The sequence below is a fragment of the Oncorhynchus tshawytscha genome, linkage group LG09, assembly GCF_018296145.1.
Source record: "Oncorhynchus tshawytscha isolate Ot180627B linkage group LG09, Otsh_v2.0, whole genome shotgun sequence".
Classification (NCBI taxonomy): domain Eukaryota; kingdom Metazoa; phylum Chordata; class Actinopteri; order Salmoniformes; family Salmonidae; genus Oncorhynchus; species Oncorhynchus tshawytscha.
In genome coordinates, this window is record NC_056437.1 from 9,657,630 (window position 1) to 9,678,907 (window position 21,278).

At 46.4% G+C, this 21,278-nt stretch overlaps 1 protein-coding gene across 1 annotated transcript in view; it reads left to right on the forward strand.

Moving 5' to 3' along the window:
* znf532 (zinc finger protein 532) overlaps positions 1 to 19,246 on the forward strand; it is a 44,762-nt gene extending 25,516 nt beyond the window's left edge. Inside the window, exons 5-15 of the mRNA XM_042326474.1 lie at positions 3,461 to 3,709; positions 3,919 to 4,148; positions 4,285 to 4,448; positions 4,648 to 4,976; positions 5,738 to 5,919; positions 10,172 to 10,348; positions 12,583 to 12,745; positions 13,005 to 13,268; positions 15,920 to 16,014; positions 16,489 to 16,630; positions 17,187 to 19,246. Coding sequence (XP_042182408.1) covers positions 3,461 to 3,709; positions 3,919 to 4,148; positions 4,285 to 4,448; positions 4,648 to 4,976; positions 5,738 to 5,919; positions 10,172 to 10,348; positions 12,583 to 12,745; positions 13,005 to 13,268; positions 15,920 to 16,014; positions 16,489 to 16,630; positions 17,187 to 17,696 — 2,505 coding nt within the window. The 3' untranslated portion in view covers positions 17,697 to 19,246. The remainder of the gene's footprint in view (positions 1 to 3,460; positions 3,710 to 3,918; positions 4,149 to 4,284; positions 4,449 to 4,647; positions 4,977 to 5,737; positions 5,920 to 10,171; positions 10,349 to 12,582; positions 12,746 to 13,004; positions 13,269 to 15,919; positions 16,015 to 16,488; positions 16,631 to 17,186) is intronic.
* The last annotated feature ends 2,032 nt before the right edge of the window (positions 19,247 to 21,278 follow it).

Sequence of the window (21,278 nt, forward strand, 5' to 3'; positions counted from 1 at the left end):
AGACAAAGATCGTACTTTTTTGAGAAATGTCCTCTGGTCTGATGAAACAAAAAGGGAGGAAAAAGGGGGATGCTTGCAAGCCGAAGAACACCATCCCAACCGTGAAGCACGGGGGTGGCAGCATCATTTTGTGGGGGTGCTTTGCTGCAGGAGTGATTGGTGCACTTCACAAAATATATGGCATCATGAGATAGGAAAATGATGTGGATATATTGAAGCAACATCTCAAGACATCAGTCAGGAAGTTAAAGCTTGGATGCAAATTGGTCTTCCAAATGGACAATGACCCCCAAGCATACTTCCAAAGTTGTGGCAAAATGGCTTAAGTACAGCAAAGTCAAGGTATTGGAGTGGCCGTCACAAAGCCCTGACCTCAATCCTATAGAAAATTTGTGGGCAGAACTGAAAAAGCGTGTGCGAGCAAGGAGGCCTACAAACCTGACTCAGTTACACCAGCTCTGTCAGGAGGAATGGGCCAAAATTCACCAAACTTATTGTGTGAAGCTTGTGGAAGGCTCCCCGAAATGAAAGAAATAAAAGCTGAAATAAATCAATCTCTCTACTCTTATTCTGACATTTCACATTCTTAAAATAAATTGGTGATACTAACTGACCTAAGACAGGGAATTTTTTACTAGGATTGTCAGGAATTGTAATAAAAACTGAGTTTAAATGTATTTGGTTAAGGTGTATGTAAACTTCTGACTTCAACTGTAAGTGTTCAAACACTTTGCTATGAGACTCCAAATGGAGCTCAGGTGCATCCTGTTTCCATTGATCATCCTTGAGATGTTTCTACAATTTGATTGGAGTCCACCTGTGGTAAATTCCATTGATTTGACATGAGGTCACACAGTTGGCAGTGCATGTCAGAGCAAAAACCAAGCAATGAGGTCGAAGGAATTGTCCTTAAAGCTCCGAGACAGGATTGTGTCGAGGCGCAGATCTGGGGAAGGGTACCAAAACATGTCTGCAGCATTGAAGGTCCCCAAGAACACAGTGGCCTCCATCATTCTTAAGTGGAGGAAGTTTGGAATTACCAAGACTCTTCCTAGATCTGGTCGCCCGGGCAAACTGAGCAATGGGGGAGAAAGGCCTTGGGTACGGAGGTTGCCAAGAATGGTCACTCCAATGGTCACTCTGACAGAGCTCCAGAGTTTCTATGTGGATATGGGAGAACCTTCCAGAAGAACAACCATCTCTGCAGCATTCCACCAATCAGGACTTTATGGTGGAGTGGCAAGACATTCCTCAGTGAAAGGCACATGATTAGGGTGGCATGTAGCATAGTGGTTAGAGCATTGGGCCAGTAACCACAAGGTTGCTAGATTGAATCCCAGACTTGACAAGATAAAAATCTGTCGTTCTTCCCCTAAACAAGGCAGTTAACCCACTGTTCCTAGGCCGACATTGTAAATAAGAATTCGTTCTTAACTGTCTTTGCTTAGTTAAATAAAGATTTTTTATTTTGACAAAAGGCACCTAAAGACTCTTAGAACACGAGAAACAAGATTCTCTGGTCTGATGAAACCAAAGATTGAACTCACAGGCAATGTTAGCAAAACTGTTGTTCTAATTAAAGAAGCAATACAACTGGCCTTCTTTAGACTAGTTGATTTTTTTCTGGAGCATCAGCATTTGTGGGTTTGATTACAGGCTCAAATTGTCAGAAACAAATAACTTTCTTCTGATACTGGTCAGTCTATTCTTGTTCTGAGAAATGAAGGCTATTCCATGCGAGAAATTGCCAAGAAACTGAAGATCTCATACCATGCTGTGTACTACTCCCTTCACAGAACAGCACAAACTGTCCCTAACCAGAATAGAAAGAGGAGTGGGCGGCCCCGGTACACAACTGAGCAAGAGGACAAGTACATTAGAGTGTCTAGTTTGAGAAACAGACGCCTTACAAGACCACAACTGGCAGCTTCATTAAATAGTACCTGCGAAACACCAGTCTCAACGTCAACAGTGAAGAGGCAACTCTGGGATGCTGGCCTTCTAGACAGAGTTGCAAAGAAAAAGCCATATCTCAGACTGGCCAATAAAAGATTACGATGGGCAAAAGAACACAGACACAGGGCAGAGGAAGATTGGAAAAAAGTGTTATGGTCAGGCGGATCTAAGTTTGAGGTGTTCGGATCACAAAGAATAACATTTGTGAGACGCAGAAAAAATGAAAAGATGCTGAAGGAGTGCTTGATGCCATCTGTAAATGGTGGAGACATTGTGATGGTCTGGGGGTGCTTTGGTGGTGGTAAAGTGGGAGATTTGTATGGGGTAAAAAGGGATCTTTAAGAAGGAAGGCTATCACTCCATTTTGCAACGCCATGCCATACCCTGTGGAAAAGCGCTTATTTGGAGCCAATTTCCTCCTACAACAGGACAATTACCCAAAGCACAGCTCCAAACTATGCAAGAACTATTTAGGGAAGAAGCAGTCAGCTGGTATTCTGTCTATAATGGAGTGGCCAGCACAGTCACCGGATCTCAACCCTATTGAGCTGTTGTGGGAGCAGCTTGACCCGTATGGTACGTAACAAGTGCCCATCAAGCCAACCGAACTTGTGGGAGGTGCTTCAGGAAGCATGGGGTGAAATCTTTTCAGATTACCTCAACAAATTGACAACTAGAATGCCAAAGGTCTGCAAGGCTGTAATTGCTACAAATGGACGTACACTACCGTTCAAAAGTTTGGTGTCACTTAGAAATGTCCTTGTTTTCCATGAAAACATACATGAAATGAGATGCAAAGTGAATAGGAAATATAGTCAAAATGTTGACAAGGTTATAAATAATGACTTTTAATTGAAATAATAATTGTGTCCTTCAAACTTTGCTTTCGTCAAAGAATCCTCCATTTGTAGCAATTACCTCTTACCCCTGCACATCCACTCGGTACTGGTACCCCCTGTATATAGCCATGTTATTTTTTTACAAATTATTATTATTTATTTTTCACCCCGTTTTCTCCCCAATTTCATGGTATCCAATTGTTTTTAGTAGCTACTATCTTGTCTCATCGCTACAACTCCCGTACGGGCTCGGGAGAGACGTCCTCCGATACACAACCGCACTGCTTCTTAACACAGCGAGCATCCAACCCTGAAGCCAGCCGCACCAATGTGTCGTAGGAAACACTGTGCACCTGGCAATACTTGGTTAGCGTGCACTGCGCCCGGCCCATCACAGGAGTACGATGAGACAAGGATATCCCTACCGGCTAACCCGGGCGACGCTAGGCCAATTGTGCGTCGCCCCACGGACCTCCCGGTCACGGCTGGTTACAACAGGGCCTGGGCGCGAACCCAGAGTCTCTGATGGCACAGCTGGCGCTGCAGTACAGCGCCCTTAACCACTGTGCCAAGCCATGTTATTTTTATGTTATTGTTATGCCTTATTCACTGTATTCACTGTGTGAATACAATTGTATTTCCCATCCTCTCCTCCCCCTATTCAGGTCATTAACCTAAAGCTGGCCAACAACACCATGGTCAAAGCCACAGTGATCCCTGCTGCGTCGGTACAGAGTGCTAGCAGCGCCATCCTCAAAGCTGCCAACGCCATCCATCAACAACAACAGCAGACCGTCATGGTGCCCGCATCCAGCCTGGCAAACGCCAAACTCACTGTGCCAAAGACTGTCCACCTCACCAACCTCAACCTACTCCCTCTGACTAAGACCACCTCTGTGTCTGAGCTCCACCAGGTTTGGTTTATTAAGATACCTCATTTTGTACATCAGAACTAATCTTCTATGCTAACATGCTATAGACAACAAAATATAACGTCATACAGTAATAATGAAATAAACATGAGGAATAATTCTAATAAATAAATAACTCAATAGATTAATAACAACAATAAATCCCTAACATTTCATTCAGTAACTCCTTGAATGTCTGTTCGTTTCACCAGGTGCTGTCCAGCTCCAAGCCGCAGGGGCAGCAGCCGGTGAAGCAAGCCCTGCTGGCTGCCCAGGCCCAGAAGAAGGGTTTCTCTAGAGTCCAGGTGTTAGCCAGCTCCCAGAGTTCTGTAGTGGAGGCCTTCAATAAGGTCCTGAGCAGCATCAACCCCGTCCCAGTCTACGTCCCCAACCTCAGCCCCCCCTCGGCCGCCTGTATCTCCCTACCCTCCCGCGGCTATAGGTAAAATGCTAGCTAGCTATATAGCATTTTAATTGTTTCTTCCTATTTTATACAGTGTCCTTGGGCTTCTTGAAATGCAGTGTATATAATATACATGTTCGAATGAATGTATATTCATTTATATTATTATTTACAGGTGCCTGGAGTGCGGTGACTCGTTTGCCCTGGAGAGAAGCCTGAGCCAGCATTACGACCGCCGCAGTGTCCGCATCGAGGTCACCTGCAACCACTGTGTCAAGAACCTGGTCTTCTACAACAAGTGCAGTCTGCTCTCCCACGCCCGGGGACACAAAGACAAAGGTGACTTTTCTTCATACATGAAATGCCTAAAGCGTTCACTGCCGTTGATACTCTGCAATGCTTCTAAATTGAGACTAATAAAAACCTCTTATCTCCTCTTGTACTTTCCTCTTTTCTTCTCCTCTTGTCTTCTCTCCTCTCCTTTTGTCTCCTCTCCTCTTGTCTTCTAACCTCGTCTCTTCTTCTCTTCTCCTCAAAGGGGTGGTTATGCAGTGTTCCCACCTCATCCTCAAGCCCATCCCTACAGACCAGATGATCACTACATCACCTCCGCTATCCTCCACCACCACCGCTGGATCTACCTACAGCTCCACCGGCCACTACCCAGGGAAGGGTGCTGGTACTCAGGCCCAGGCAGCGGTGATCTGTGCCCCCTCCAACGCCCCTCCGGTTGCTGCCATGCCCCTGGATGAGGATGTGTCCCGGCTCTGCAGAACCAGTCTGAAGTGTTTAGAGTGCAGTGAGATGTTCCTGGATGAGAACTCTCTAGCAATGCACTATCAGCAGGCGCCAGAGTCCAGCGGACAGGTGTGTATGTGTGGTTACTGTGTCTATGTCTATAAGCGGGTGTTGAGTGATTGTTTTCTTGCCCTTTTTAAACTTCCCTTGTCTATTGTGTATTTCTGTGAGTCACACCCACTGTGTCACCACTTCTAATCAACACTCCCTTTTACACTCCATCCATCACTGAATAAAAAATAATATATATATATATATATATATATATATTGAAGCTGGAATCCTTTATGGTAAATGAACCACGTCCATCTGTGATATTACAACAAAGAAGTTACTGCAAACGGAGAATGCTGCACGACGCTCCTCAGCTCAGCAACAACAACAATAACAACGGTGGTGGGGCGGCCAGTGGCGCTGTTTTACTGCAGATGCCATCTTTAATGCCTTGTTTTCACCATGCTGCACGACGCTCCTCAGCTCAGCAACAACAACAATAACAACGGTGGTGGGGCGGCCAGTGGCGCTGTTTTACTGCAGATGCCATCTTTAATGCCTTGTTTTCACCATGCTGCACGACGCTCCTCAGCTCAGCAACAACAACAATAACAACGGTGGTGGGGCGGCCAGTGGCGCTGTTTTACTGCAGATGCCATCTTTAATGCCATTGTGTTTTTTCATCATGTCATCCCTTTATAGCACCAGCTAATTATATAAATTATCAAATGTTTTGTTAATTTAACTCCATTATTGAACCAACTCTCAAAGATTGCATTCCTCCTCGAGAATTATAATACCGTTTTGTGTATTTCTGTCTCTGTTTACGTCTGTAGAAAACCTGCACAATCTGCCAAATGCTACTACCTAACGTGTGCAGCTTTGCGTCGCACCAACGGATCCACCAGCACAAGTCTCCCTACATCTGCCCTGAGTGTGGGGCTATCTGTCGCTCAATCCACTTCCAGTCCCATGTGACCAGGAACTGTCTGCACTACACCCGCAGGGTGGGCTACCGGTCAGTCTGACATTGCTTCCTGCCTGAACAGGAAACACTTCTGTCTAGCTTGTTACCATGGTTCCTCTTCTTCTCTAGAGATTTTCTTTTAGAGCAGTCAGATGACTTTTGTTTAAAAGGTCCACTCACTCAGGTAGACGTAGCAATATGACGTCATACAGAAAGGCAACTTTCTTCCTACAGAAATCAACAGCAACGAGACCCATATCCGCTCTTCCCAATGTGGAGGGTGCACACTTGGAAGAGGCAATACTGTAGTTCTTTGATAATGTCACCTTTAAGTCTCCACAATGAAAATGATTTATTTCACCTATCAATGTGCCACTTGCTAATCACAGTAATTACAATGTCAGTTGATTTTGTAACTTGCATTGAGTATCAAAATCATCCAAAGTGTTGAGTTAAAAGGTCCTGTATATTTTTGTTTTATATATATACAGTGAGCACCATACTTATTTTGTTATTTTGGTTCTGTACTCTTAGCACTTTGAGTTTGAAAGGATACAATGAGGGCGAAGTACAGACTGTCAGCTATAATTTGAGGGTATTTTCATACATATCGGATGAACCGTTTACAAATGACAGCACCTTTTGTACATGGTCCCCCCATTTTAAGGTACTACAAGTATTTGTTGAATTGGCTTCACAGATTTGTGTCGTTAGTGAATGCAGGAGAGCTGTTGATGAAGAGGATTGATTCTAGACTTTGCTATTGCTTTTGGAGGTTGTTGTTTGGGTGTGACAACATGAGGAAGACAGCAGTGTCGATGCAAATGAGGCTGGCCGTCATAAGGCTCAGAAATGAACATCAATCAATCAGGAACATTACAAAAACGCTGGGCCCAAGTCAACAGTTTGGTTCATCATTAACAAGAAAAAAACAACCGGTGAACTCAATTATGTCAAAAGACCCGGTAGACTGAGGAAGACCACTGAGAATACTCTCGATGGTGTAGAAACCCCCCTGACAACACCCCAACAGATCAAAAACAATCTCCTGGATGCAGGTGTAGATGTGTCAAAGTCTACCATACGTAGAAGACTACACCAGCAGGACTACAGAGGATACACTACAAGATGCAAACCACTGATAAGCCTGAAGAACAGAAAGGCCCAATTACAGTTTGCTAAAAAAGCACCTAAAAGAGCCCCAATAGTTTTGGAAACAAGTATTGTGGACAGATGAGACAAAGATTAACATGTACCAGAATGATGGAAAGTGTGGAGAGAAAAAAAGACATGCCCATGATCCAAAGCATACCACCTCATCCGTGAAACATGGTGGAGGGGGTGTTATGGCTTGGGCCTGTATGGCTGCCAGGGGAACAGGCTATGACTGCTAGGGAAACAGGCTATGGCTGCCAGGGGGACAGGCTATGGCTGCCAGGGGGACAGGCTATGGCTGCCAGGGAAAACAGGCTATGGCTGCCAGGGAAACAGGCTATGGCTGCCAGGGAAAACAGGCTATGGCTGCCAGGGAAACAGGCTATGGCTGCCAGGGGAACAGGCTATGGCTGCCAGGGAAACAGGCAATGGCTGCCAGGGAACAGGCTATGGCTGCCAGGGGAAACAGGCTATGGCTGCCAGGGGAACAGGCTATGGCTGCCAGGGGAAACAGGCTATGGCTGCCAGGGGGAAACAGGCTATGGCTGCCAGGGGAACAGGCTATGGCTGCCAGGGAAACAGGCTATGGCTGCCAGTGAAACAGGCTATGGCTGCCAGGGAAACAGGCTATGACTGCCAGGGGAACAGGCTATGGCTGCCAGGGGAAAACAGGCTATGGCTGCCAGGGGAACAGGCTATGGCTGCCAGGGGAACAGGCTATGGCTGCCAGGGGGACAGGCTATGGCTGCCAGGGGAACAGGCTATGGCTGCCAGGAAAACAGGCTATGGCTGACAGTGAAACAGGCTATGGCTGCCAGGGGGACAGGCTATGGCTGCCAGGGGACAGGCTATGGCTGCCAGGGAAACAGGCTATGGCTGCCAGGGTAACAGGCTATGGCTGCCAGGGTAACAGGCTATGGCTGCCAGGGAAAAAGGCTATTGCTGCCAGGGGAACAGGCTATGGCTGCCAGGGTAACAGGCTATGGCTGCCAGGGGGACAGGCTATGGCTGCCAGGGGAACAGGCTATGTCTGCCAGGGGAACAGGCTATGGCTGCCAGGGGGACAGGCTATGGCTGCCAGGGAAACAGGCTATGACTGCCAGGGGAACAGGCTATGGCTGCCAGGGGAAAACAGGCTATGGCTGCCAGGGAATCAGGCTATGGCTGCCAGGGTAACAGGCTATGGCTGCCAGGGAAACAGGCAATGGCTGCCAGGGGAACAGGCTATGGCTGCCAGGGGAAACAGGCTATGGCTGCCAGGGGAACAGGCTATGGCTGCCAGGGGAAACAGGCTATGGCTGCCAGGGGGAAACAGGCTATGGCTGCCAGGGAAACAGGCTATGGCTGCCAGGGGAACAGGCTATGGCTGCCAGTGAAACAGGCTATGGCTGCCAGGGAAACAGGCTATGGCTGCCAGGGGGACAGGCTATGGCTGCCCAGGGGAACAGGCTATGGCTGCCAGGGAAACAGGCTATGGCTGCCAGGGGAACAGGCTATGGCTGCCAGGGGAAACAGGCTATGGCTGCCAGGGGGACAGGCTATGGCTGCCAGGGGAACAGGCTATGGCTGCCAGGAAAACAGGCTATGGCTGACAGTGAAACAGGCTATGGCTGCCAGGGGGACAGGCTATGGCTGCCAGGGGGACAGGCTATGGCTGCCAGGGAAACAGGCTATGGCTGCCAGGGTAACAGGCTATGGCTGCCAGGGTAACAGGCTATGGCTGCCAGGGAAAAAGGCTATTGCTGCCAGGGGAACAGGCTATGGCTGCCAGGGAAACAGGCTATGGCTGCCAGGGGAACAGGCTATGGCTGCCAGGGAAAACAGGCTATGGCTGCCAGGGAAACAGGCTATGGCTGCCAGGGTAACAGGCTATGGCTGCCAGGGTAACAGGCTATGGCTGCCAGGGAAACAGGCTATGGCTGCCAGGGGAACAGGCTATGGCTGCCATGGCTGCCAGGGGAACAGGCTATGGCTGCCAGGGGAACAGGCTATGGCTGCCAGGGGACAGGCTATGGCTGCCAGGGAAAACAGGCTATGGCTGCCAGGGAAAACAGGCTATGGCTGCCAGGGAAAACAGGCTATGGCTGCCAGGGAAACAGGCTATGGCTGCCAGGGGAACAGGCTATGGCTGCCAGGGGAACAGGCTATGGCTGCCAGGGGAACAGGCTATGGCTGCCAGGGGAACAGGCTATGGCTGCCAGGGGAACAGGCTATGGCTGCCATGGCTGGGAAAACAGGCTATGGCTGCCAGGGGAAACAGGCTATGGCTGCCAGGGGGACAGGCTATGGCTGCCAGGGAAACAGGCTATGGCTGCCAGTGAAACAGGCTATGGCTGCCAGGGGAACAGGCTATGGCTGCCAGGGGAACAGGCTATGGCTGCCAGGGGAACAGGCTATGGCTGCCAGGGGAACAGGCTATGGCTGCCAGGGGAACAGGCTATTGCTGCCAGGGGAACAGGCTATGGCTGCCAGTGGAACAGGCTCACTTGTCTTCATCGATGATGTGACTGTAGACAGAAGTAGAACAATTAATTCTGAACTCTATTTTTATCTGCTCAGATAAAACCAAATGCCTTCAAACTCATTGGACAGCACTTCATCATGCAACAAGACAATTACCCTAAACATACTGCTAGAGCAACAAAGGCGTTTTTGATGGCCAAAAAGTGGAAAATCCTTGACTGGCCAAGTCAATCACCGGATCTGAATCCAATTGAACATGCATTTTACATGCTGAAGAGGAGACTGAAGGCAATAAGTCCCCGAAACAAGTAGGAACTGAAGATGGCTGCAGTACAGGCCTGACAGAGCATCACCAGGGAAGATACCCAGCCTCTGGTGATGTGCGACCAAATATTAACAATGACTACTTTATTCTACATTATGTTAAACTGTCCAATGTTTTTTGATGCCTGAAAATGGGTGGGACCATGTACAAAAGCTTCTATAAATTCTAAACGGTTCATCCGATATGGATGAAAATACCCTCAAATTAAAGCTGACAGTCTGCACTTCACCCTCATTGTCATTGTATCCTTTCAAACTCAAAGTACAGAACCAAAATAACAGAAAAATGGTCTCTGTCCAATTAATTATGGTGCTCACTGTATGTACTGTATGTTTTTCTTCCCCCCTTCTCTCTCTCCAGCTGTGTGCACTGTAGCGTCATCTACTCTGACGTGGCTGCTCTGAAGACTCACATCCAGAGCTCTCATTGTGAGATCTTTTACAAGTGTCCCATCTGCCCCATGGCCTTCAAGTCTGCTCCTGGCACACACTCACACGCACGCACACAGCACCCTGGGGTCAAGATAGGAGAGCCCAAGTAGGTCTCAGATTCTCACAACCCATTATTCATGTGATCTAGTATAGTCTAGTCTAGTCTAGTCTATTAAAGTATTTATCGAAACATAATATTATCCTAGAAAGTTTTCGTTCTATGTTGAAGACCTTTGTCTTCTATTTAATAGAATATACAATCTTATTGTTCTATTCTACTGTATGCTGTTCTATCACTGATTGGAAAGGTGACACCAACATCCTCAGTTGTTTAACACAAATTAATTCTGCTTTAATGAGGGAAAGTTATCCGATATCCATATCCAAGTCATGTTCCTGTCAGAACCGTCTTCATTTTCAATGTTGAATGGGTTTGCGTTTAATGTTATTAGACACAGTAGCTTTAACTGAGTGTTTTTCCAGCACCCTGACCTTTTCCTAACACCGTCAACACACTCTAATGAACACACACACACACTGATGACTGAACCTGTTCAGGAGCAGGTGCCAGGTGGTCTCTCAGACAAACAGACACACACACAGGCAGACAGGCAGACAGACAGGCAGACAGACAGACAGACAGACAGACACACACACACACAGAGACAGACAGACAGACAGACAGACAGACAGACAGACAGACAGACAGAACAGAACAGAACAGAACAGAACAGAACAGAACAGAACAGACAGACAGACAGAACAGACAGACAGAACAGAACAGACAGAACAGACAGGCAGGCAGGCAGGCAGGCAGGCAGAACAGACAGACAGACAGACAGAGAACAGACAGACAGACAGACAGACAGAACAGACAGACAGACAGACAGACAGACAGACAGACAGACAGACAGACAGACAGACAGACAGAACAGACAGACAGACAGACAGACAGACAGACAGACAGACAGACAGACAGACAGACAGACAGACAGACAGACAACAGACAGAACAGACACAACAGACAGACAGACAGACAGACAGACAGACAGACAGACAGACAGACAGACAGACAGACAGACAGACAGGGCAGGCAGGCAGGCAGGCAGGCAGAACAGACAGACAGACAGACAGACAGAACAGAACAGAACAGAACAGAACAGAACAGACAGAACAGACAGGCAGGCAGGCAGGCAGGCAGGCAGAACAGACAGACAGACAGAGAACAGACAGACAGAACAGACAGACAGAACAGAACAGAACAGACAGACAGACAGAGAACAGACAGACAGACAGACAGACAGAACGAACAGACAGAACAGACAGACAGACAGACAGACAGACAGACAGACAGACAGACAGACAGACAGACAGACAGACAGACAGACAGACAGACAGACAGACAGACAGACAGACAGACAGACAGACAGACAGACAGACAGACAGAACAGAAAGGCAGAACAGAAAGGCAGGCAGGCAGGCAGAACAGACAGACAGACAGACAGACAGACAGACAGACAGACAGACAGACAGACAGACAGACAGACAGACAGACAGAACGAACAGACAGACAGACAGAACAAACAGAACAGACAGACAGGCAGGCAGGCAGAACAGACAGACAGGCAGGCAAGCAGAACCGACAGACAGACAGACAGACAGACAGACAGACAGACAGACAGACAGACAGACAGACAGACAGACAGAACAGACAGACAGACAGACAGACAGACAGAACAGACAGAACAGAACAGACAGACAGACAGACAGACAGAACCGACAGACAGACAGACAGACAGGCAGACAGACAGACAGACAGACAGACAGAACAGACAGACAGACAGAACAGACAGAACAGAACAGACAGACAGACAGAACAGACAGACAGAACCGGCAGACAGACAGGCAGACAGACAGACAGACAGACAGACAGACAGACAGACAGACAGACAGACAGAACAGACAGACAGAACCGACAGAACAGACAGACAGAACAGACAGACAGAACAGACAGACCAGACAGAACAGACAGACCAGACAGAACAGACAGTGTGCTGCCAGGTTCTGTGATACAACCTTTTGAACTGACGGATTGTTTTTAAATAAATCATTAACTCCTATTATGGACATCAACATTATTAAGTGTATTCATGGACATGAATAGGTACTGTTGTCGTATACAATGCATTAGTACAATTGAAAAAAATAATTGTTATTAGATAACATTAATTTTATTCCTTTTCTGTATACAGGATTTAATGAAACTCATTCATTTTTATCAAGCCACATGTCTCTCAGAGTGGTATATGTTGTTAAAACATTCTTTGTGTTGTCTTCCAGGTTGATCTACAAGTGTTCCATGTGTGATACAGTGTTTACCCAGCAGACACTGCTTCAGTCACACTTTGATCAACACATAGCCAACCAGAAGGTGTCTGTCTTCAAATGCCCAGACTGTTCCATGCACTACGCCCAGAAACAGCTCATGTTGGACCACATCAAGGTACTGTATGAAGGGGAAAAGATCTTCTTCTCTTGTGCTCGATGTGAACAAATAACTTATTTAACTTAGAAAAACTTATAACAGGCACTTCTATTTTTCAGAACATTTTTGAAATCTACTACAATGTAATGACAAGCACTTGAAATATATTTGTGTATAATCCTAATCAGCAAGTGATAATTATAAGTCATTGTCCTTGTGCAGTCTGTATGAATAGTTAATATGCCTGTTACCGGAGCTGTTTGTCATCCCTGTGTAGACGATGCATGGTACCTTAAAGACCATCGAGGGTCCCCCCAACCTGGGTATCAACCTGCCCCTCAGTTCCAGCCCCAACACCAACACCAACGGTCTGGACAGGGTGGACAAGAATACCCCAACTACCCCCCTGAAAAAGGCCCAGATCACCCCTACCTCAGCCCCCCAGAAGCCACCTGCTCCTGTCTGGACATGTGGAGACTGTGACCGTCTCTTCATCCAGAGAGAGGTGTTCGTAGCCCACGTCAGGCAGGAGCATGGCAAGGTACCGTGTAGTCCTAGTTTGAATCCCAAATCAACCCTGAGCCAATACCCCGTAGTACGTGTGTACAGTTGAAGTCTGAAGTTTACATACACCTTAGCCAATACATTTAAACTCAGTTTTTCACAATTCCTGACATTTAATCCTAGTAAAAAGTCCCTGTCTTAGGTCAGTTAGGATCACCACTTTATTTTAAGAATGTGAAATGTCAGAATAATAGTAGAGAGAATGATTTATTTCAGCTTTGATATCTTTCATCACATTCCCAGTGGGTCAGAAGTTTACATACACTCAATTAGTATTTGGTAGCATTGCCTTTAAATTGTTTAACTTGGGTCAAACGTTTAGCCTTCCACAAGCTTCACACAATAAGTTGGGTGAATTTTGGCCCATTCCTCCTGACAGAGCTGGTGTAACTGAGTCAGGTTTGTAGGCCTCCTTGCTCGCACACACTTTTTCAGTTCTGCCCACAAATGTTCTATAGGATTGAGGTCAGGGCTTTGTGACGGCCACTCCAATACCTTGCCTTTGTTGTCCTTAAGCCATTTTGCCACAACTTTGGAAGTATGCTTGGAGGTCATTGTCCATTTGAAAGACTCATTTGCGTCCAAGCTTTAACTTCCTGACTGATGTCTTGAGATGTTGCTTCAATATAGCCACAATTTTCCTACTTCATGATGCCATCTATTTTGTGAAGTGCACCAGTCCCTCCTGCAGGAAAGACCCCCACAACATGATGCTACCACCCCGTGCTTCACGGTTTGGATGGTGTTCTTCAGCTTGCAACCCTCCCCCTTTTTCCTCCAAACATAACGATGGTCATTATGACCAAACAGTTCTATTTTTTTTTCATCAGACCAGAGGACATTTATCCAAAAAGTACGATCTTTGTCCCCATGTGCAGTTGCAAACCGTAGTCTGGCTTTTTCATGGCGGTTTTGGAGCCGTGGCTTCTTCCTTGCTGAGGGGCCTTCCAGGTTATGTCAATATAGGACTCGTTTTACTGATACATTTATACCTGTTTCCTCCAGCTTCTTCACAAGGTCCTTTGCTGTTGTTCTGGGATTGAGTTGCACTTTTCGCACCAAAGTACGTTCATCTCTAGGAGACAGAACAGAACGTGTCTCCTTCCTGAGTGGTATGACGGCTGCGTGGTCCCATGGTGTTTATACTTGTGTATTATTGTTTGTAAAGATGAACATGGCACCTTCAGGTGTTTGGAAATTGCTCCCAAGGATGAACCAAACTTGTGGAGGTGTATAATTGTTATAATTGAGGTATTGGCTGATTCCTTTTGATTTTCCCATGATGTCAAGCAAAGAGACACTGGGTTTGAAGGTAGACCTTGAAATACATCCACAGGTACACCTCCAATTGACTCAAATGATGTCAATTAGCCTATCAGAAGTTTTTAAAGCCATGACATTTTCTGGAATTTTCCAAGCTGGCACAGTCAACTTAGTGTATGTAAACTTCTGACCCACTGGAATTGTGATACAGTGAATTAATCTGTCTGTAAACCATTTCTGGAAAAATGTATTTTCATGCACAAAGTAGATGTCCCAACCGACTTGCCAAAACTATAGTTTGTTAACAAGAAATTTGGGGAGTGGTTGAAAAACGATTTTTAATTACTTTTAATGACAACCTAAGTGTATGTAAACTTCAACTGTAGATCTGAAAGGATTGGAAAGGTTGAAACAATATATTTATTTATTTATTTAACCTTTATTTAACTAGGCAAGTAGGTTAAAAACAAATTATTATTTACAATGACTGCCTACCCCGGCCAAACCCTAACCCGGACGACGCTGGGAAAATTGTGCGCCGCCTTATGGGACTCCCAATCATGGCCGGTTTTGATACAGTCTGGAGTGATGCCTCTAGCACTGAGATGCAGAGCCTCAGATCGTTGTGATACAGCCTGGAGTGATGCCTCTAGCACTGAGATGCAGAGCCTCAGACCGTTGTGATACAGCCTGGAGTGATGCCTCTAGCACTGAGATGCAGAGCCTCAGACCGCTGTGATACAGCCTGGAGTGATGCCTCTAGCACTGAGATGCAGAGCCTCAGACCGCTGTGATACAGTCTGGAGTGATGCCTCTAGCACTGAGATGCAGAGCCTCAGACTGCTGTGATACAGTCTGGAGTGATGCCTCTAGCACTGAGATGCAGAGCCTCAGACCGCTGTGATACAGTCTGGAGTGATGCCTCTAGCACTGAGATGCAGAGCCTCAGACTGCTGTGATACAGCCTGCAGTGATGCCTCTAGCACTGAGATGCAGAGCCTCAGACTGCTGTGATACAGCCTGCAGTGATGCCTCTAGCACTGAGATGCAGAGCCTCAGACTGCTGTGATACAGTCTGGAGTGATGCCTCTAGCACTGAGATGCAGAGCCTCAGACCGCTGTGATACAGTCTGGAGTGATGCCTCTAGCACTGAGATGCAGAGCCTCAGACTGCTGTGATACAGTCTGGAGTGATGCCTCTAGCACTGAGATGCAGAGCCTCAGACTGCTGTGATACAGCCTGGAGTGGAACCAGGGTGTCTGTAGTGACAGAGCCTCAGACTGCTGTGATACAGTCTATCGCCGTGGTGACCGTAATAAAACCATAACTGTTCAATTCAATTTCTTCTCCCACTATGATTGCAGCAACTGAAGAAGCACCCGTGCCGACAGTGTGACAAGTCGTTCAGCTCCTCCCACAGCTTGTGTCGACACAACAGGATCAAGCACAACTCCTGTCCGTGGGCTGGATTGGATCACATTTTTTTTGGGGGGGTACAGGTCTACTCCTGTTTCCATGTGGATGCACAACTATTCAGTCTACACAGATTCTGGCAACAAATTCCTTGATGACATCAAATCAAATCAAATCAAATTTATTTTTTTCGTACATCAGCTGATATCTCAAAGTGCTGTACAGGCCTAAAACCCCAAACAGCAAGCATGCAGGTGTTTTGGGCCAAAACCTAGGAAGAAACCTAGAGAGGAACCAGGTTATTGTGGCAGTCCTCTTTGGCTACGGGTGGAGAATATGGCCAAGATGTTCAAATGTTTAAATGCCTAAGGCAGAACAGTCAGGTGGATGCACAACTATTCAGTCTACACAGATTCAACAGGGCAACAAATTCCTGTGATGACATGTTTGCATTTAATATGTCAAATGTGTATGGCCTCTTCTTTAAGAACTCTCTCTCTCTCTTTGTATGACTCTACAGTCACTGTCCAGACCCCAACCGTACGTTCACTAAGCGTGTGATGCTGGACAAACACATCCAGCTGATGCATGGTGGCATTAAAGATGCTGAGGGGAAGATGGCGCCAGACCCAGCTCACACAGAGGACAGCCCTCCTGACAAGGTACAGTAACCGACCAATCAGCTGCACCCACCCTCCTGACAAGGTACAATAACTGACCAATCAGCTGCACCCATCCCCCTGACAAGGCACAGTAACCAACCAATCAGCTGCACCCACCCTCCTGACAAGGTACAGTAACTGACCAATCAGCTGCACCCACCCTCCTGACAAGGTACAATAACTGACCAATCAGCTGCACCCACCCTCCTGACAAAGTACAGTAACTGACCAATGAGCTGCACCCGCCCTCCCGACAAGGCACAGTAACTGACCAATCAGCTGCACCCACTGATCCATAGTTTGTGCTGTTCCTCTCCCTGATACTGTGACCAGGATTCAAAGAAACGCAGATTAACGGCTTGTGCACTGCCACTGCTTTTAAAGGGGGTTAGGTGTCATCTAACATCTACGGCATTTAAAACAAACGTGATCTCTGCGAACATGAGGGAATTTGCCTCTAAAAATCACGGCAATGCAAAGATTGTTTATTTGTGTATGATTGAATGGCAATCTGTACATGCAGCAACCCTCATGTCCCTATTTCGCCCCCCTCCAGGCCCTCAGCCCCAAGAGGAAGCAGCAGGATGACGAGGGGCCTCCCGGTTCTCGCTCCAGGGGCTCCACACCCACCCAGCCCCTAAAGAAGCTCAAGGTTAACGTGTTCAAGGTCCACAAGTGTGCCGTGTGCAGCTTCACCACCGAGGACCTCGTCACCTTCCACGACCACATTCCGCAGCACAAGTCTGACAGATCCTCCTTCCAGTGCAGGGAGTGTGGTCTGTGCTACACTTCTCCCCGCTCCCTGGCCCGACATCTTTTCATTATCCACAAGCAGAAGGAGCCGCGGGAGCTGGCCAGACGTAATGGAACCGTTGCTGCCGATGAGAACCAGAGAGAGAACCAGTTGGGTTCCGGCTCGGGGGACGGCCTGGACGACGGGACTCCTGAAACCAAATGTAAAGTGTGTGACAAGATGTTTGAGACAGAGGGGAGTTTGAACACACACATGAGGACACATGGCATGGCCTTTATCAGGTCTAAGAGATTGAACGCAACAGAGAAATAGAGATGGAGCAGCCTCGTCGGGACACTATTGTTGAAGCGTAGTGGCATCTACCAGAATGTTGTCTCTGACCAAATTTGCCTCAGAATGTTGCATTGTAAATGCTAGAGTAGGAATAAGACATTCTCCATTGACTCGTCTACCCACATATATTAAATATACAGTATATACACAATATATATACACATTTCTAATGTGTTTTAAAATATGTAATATATTTAAAGTAAATGTATGTGTATTTAAATCAATCTATGAGAACATTTTGTACACTTTACGATATAGATGTTTCTATGGATGTTGGATAGATCTTTTGTAGGAAAATGTTTATTTTGAAAAGGTTTCAATTGTTGTCTTCTCACTAGTATGGGAAAGTGTTAGGTACTGTATAAATGTTTATGTCATGGGAGATGACTTCTCAACTATTGGCAGTGTTACGTTTTTATAACTGCTGCTAATGTCCATGGAATGTCTGAAGAAACTAGCCTGGTCCCAGATCTGTTTGTGCTGTCCCGTCAACTCCTATGGCTATTGCCTAGGCAGTACAAACAGATCTGGGGTCAACTTATAAAGAAACACTTTATCTCTGCATGACTTTGTCATCCTCACAGGGTTTGGATCAATTCTGTTTCAATTCTGTCAATTCAAGTCAGTTCTAGAATTGACTCGACTGATATAGAATGGATTTGACCCGAACTCTGCTCATATTGTCAGGACAATCAGTCCAGACTCCAGACTAGACCACGCGAGAGTAGCCTGTCTATTTCACACCTCTATTCCGTCAGTCTATGGGCCAATTCGTTCTGTTCTTTGTTTAAAGAAACCGGAGACATTTTGTTTCAGAATGTCTCGGAATGTTTGTCTTTTCAATTTCCTTATTCTCTGGCAGCTCAGTTTTGATATTAATTGAGTTATGATGATAGCAACGTGTCTTTCTTTGCATGTACACACAGATACAGTATATAGCCTTCTGCCTTTCAATTGACCATACTGTATATCAGCCTTTTCATTTGGCCAAATTAACAAGATTACACTGGCTAATAGTTATGATTCTGGATTTCCTGAACACCAAGTGTACCATTTGGAAGGTTGTAGGATGCCAATGCATTTCTCTGATCATAGTTCAGAGTGTAAATGAACCAATTAAATAGAAAAAAAACTTTCCTTCACATTAAACAATGTCAATGTGAATGTGAGACTGGAATTGAAACCCATTTCCTCATTTCAGTGTCTTTACATTTCAAGATGTGTTTTACATTTGAAAAGAGAAAATTAATTGTACTAGAAAACGATCACGATACTGTACATTTTTATTTCCATGTTTTTTGTTGTTGTCATGTATGTATTTCATAAAAGGACACATTGTTTTTGGAAGTAACTTTTTTATTCTCTGAAAATGACATATGAATCTATTTGTGTAGAGCTCAACGTGCATGAGAGAAGCTGTCAATGGTTCTTATTTGTTTCTTAGAATGTGTCTTGCTGCTTGTTCGCTAGAGATGTCGGATGTTTGTGTAGAAGCAGTTCTTGATGTCAATAATAAATTCTGAATTCTGCCCCTGATGTCGACTGCACATGATCAGGCATCAGCCCCTCCTTGGGAAATACTCTCTCTACTGCCATCTAATCTCAATTCTGAGATAAACCACTATATGATACAGTGATGAGCTTTCTTCCACCATATAGTATTTTACCCATCAAGCCTGTTCCTGTCAGTGCAAATGAAGGGGAGGAGAGGACGGATGTTTAAGCAATTTGAACAGCCGACTGAGTCTTCTCTTCCCTGCTACAGACTGTCTCACCTTTCTCTTCTCTGCTACAGACTCTCCTTTCTCTTCTCTGTCTCTCCTTTCTCTTCCCTGCTACAGACTCTCCTTTCTCTTCCCTACTACAGACTGTTTCTCCTTTCTCTTCCCTGCTACAGACTGTCTCTCCATTCTCTTCCCTGCTACAGACTGTCTCTCCTTTCTCTTGTCTGCTACTGTCTCTCCTTTCTCTTCCCTGCTACAGACTGTCTCCTTTCTCTTGTCTGCTACAGACTGTCTCTCCTTTCTCTTCCCTGCTACAGACTGTCTCTCCTTTCTCTTCCCTTACAGACTCTCCTTTCTCTTCCCTACTGTCTCTCCTTTCTCTTGTCTACTACTGTCTCCTTTCTCTTCCTTTCTCTTCCCTGCTACAGACTCTCCTTCCTCTTCCCTGTCTCTTTTCTCTACTGTCTACTACCTTTCTCTTGTCTGCAGACTGTCTCTCCTTTCTCTTGTCTTCCCTGCTACAGACTGTCTCTTTCTCTTCCCTTACAGACTGTCTCTCCTTTTGTCCCTACTACAGACTCTCCTTTCTCTTGTCTGCTACAGACTGTCTCTCCTTTCTCCTTTCTCTTTCTCTTGCTACTACAGACTGTCTCTCCTTTCTTTCTCTGTCAGACTGTCTCTCCTTTCTCTTGTCTGCTACAGACTGTCTCTCCTTTCTCTTTGTCTGCTACAGACTGTCTCTCCTTTCTCTTGTCTGCTACTGTCTCTCCTTTCTCTTGTCTGCTACAGACTGTCTCTCCTTTCTCTTGTCTGCTACTGTCTCTCCTTTCTCTTCCTTTCTCTTCCCTGCTACAGACTGTCTCTCCTTTCTCTTCCCTGCTACAGACTGTCTCACCTGCTACAGACTGTTCTCTTTCTCTTCCTCCCTGTCTCTCCTTTCTCTTCCCTACTACAGACTGTCTCTCCTTTCTCTTCCCTGCTACAGACTCTCTCCTTCCTCTTCCCTGTCTCTCCTTTCTCTTCCCTACTACAGACTGTCTCTTCCTTTCTCTTCCCTGCTACAGACTGTCTTCTCTTCCCTTTCTCTTCCCTACTACAGACTGTCTCTCCTTTCTCTTCCCTGCTACAGACTGTCTCTCCTTCCTCTTCCCTGCTACTGTCTCTCCTTTCTCTTCCCTGCTACAGACTGTCTCTCCTTTCTCTTCCCTGTCTCTCCTTTCTCTTCCCTACTACAGACGGTCTCTCCTTTCTCTTCCCTACTACAGACGGTCTCTCCTTTCTCTTCCCTACTACAGACTGTCTCTCCTTTCTCTTCCCTGCTACAGACTGTCTCTCCTTTCTCTTCCCTGCTACAGACTGTCTCTCCTTTCTCTTCCCTACTACAGACTGTCTCTCCTTTCTCTTCCCTGCTACAGACTGTCTCTCCTTTCTCTTCCCTGCTACAGACTGTCTCTCCTTTCTCTTCCCTGCTACAGACTGTCTCTCCTTTCTCTTCCCTGCTACAGACTGTCTCTCCTTTCTCTTCCCTGCTACAGACTGTCTCTCCTTTCTCTTCCCTGCTACAGACTGTCTCTCCTTTCTCTTCCCTACTACAGACTGTCTCTCCTTTTCCCTACAGACTGTCTCTCCTTTCTCTTCTCTTCCCTACTACAGACGGTCTCTCCTTTCTCTTCCCTACTACAGATGGTCTCTCCTTTCTCTTCCCTACTACAGACGGTCTCTCCTTTCTCTTCCCTGCTACAGACTGTTTCTCCTTCCTCTTCCCTGTCTCTCCTTTCTCTTCCTACTACAGACGGTCTCATCTTTCTCTTCCCTACTACAGACTGTCTCATCTTTC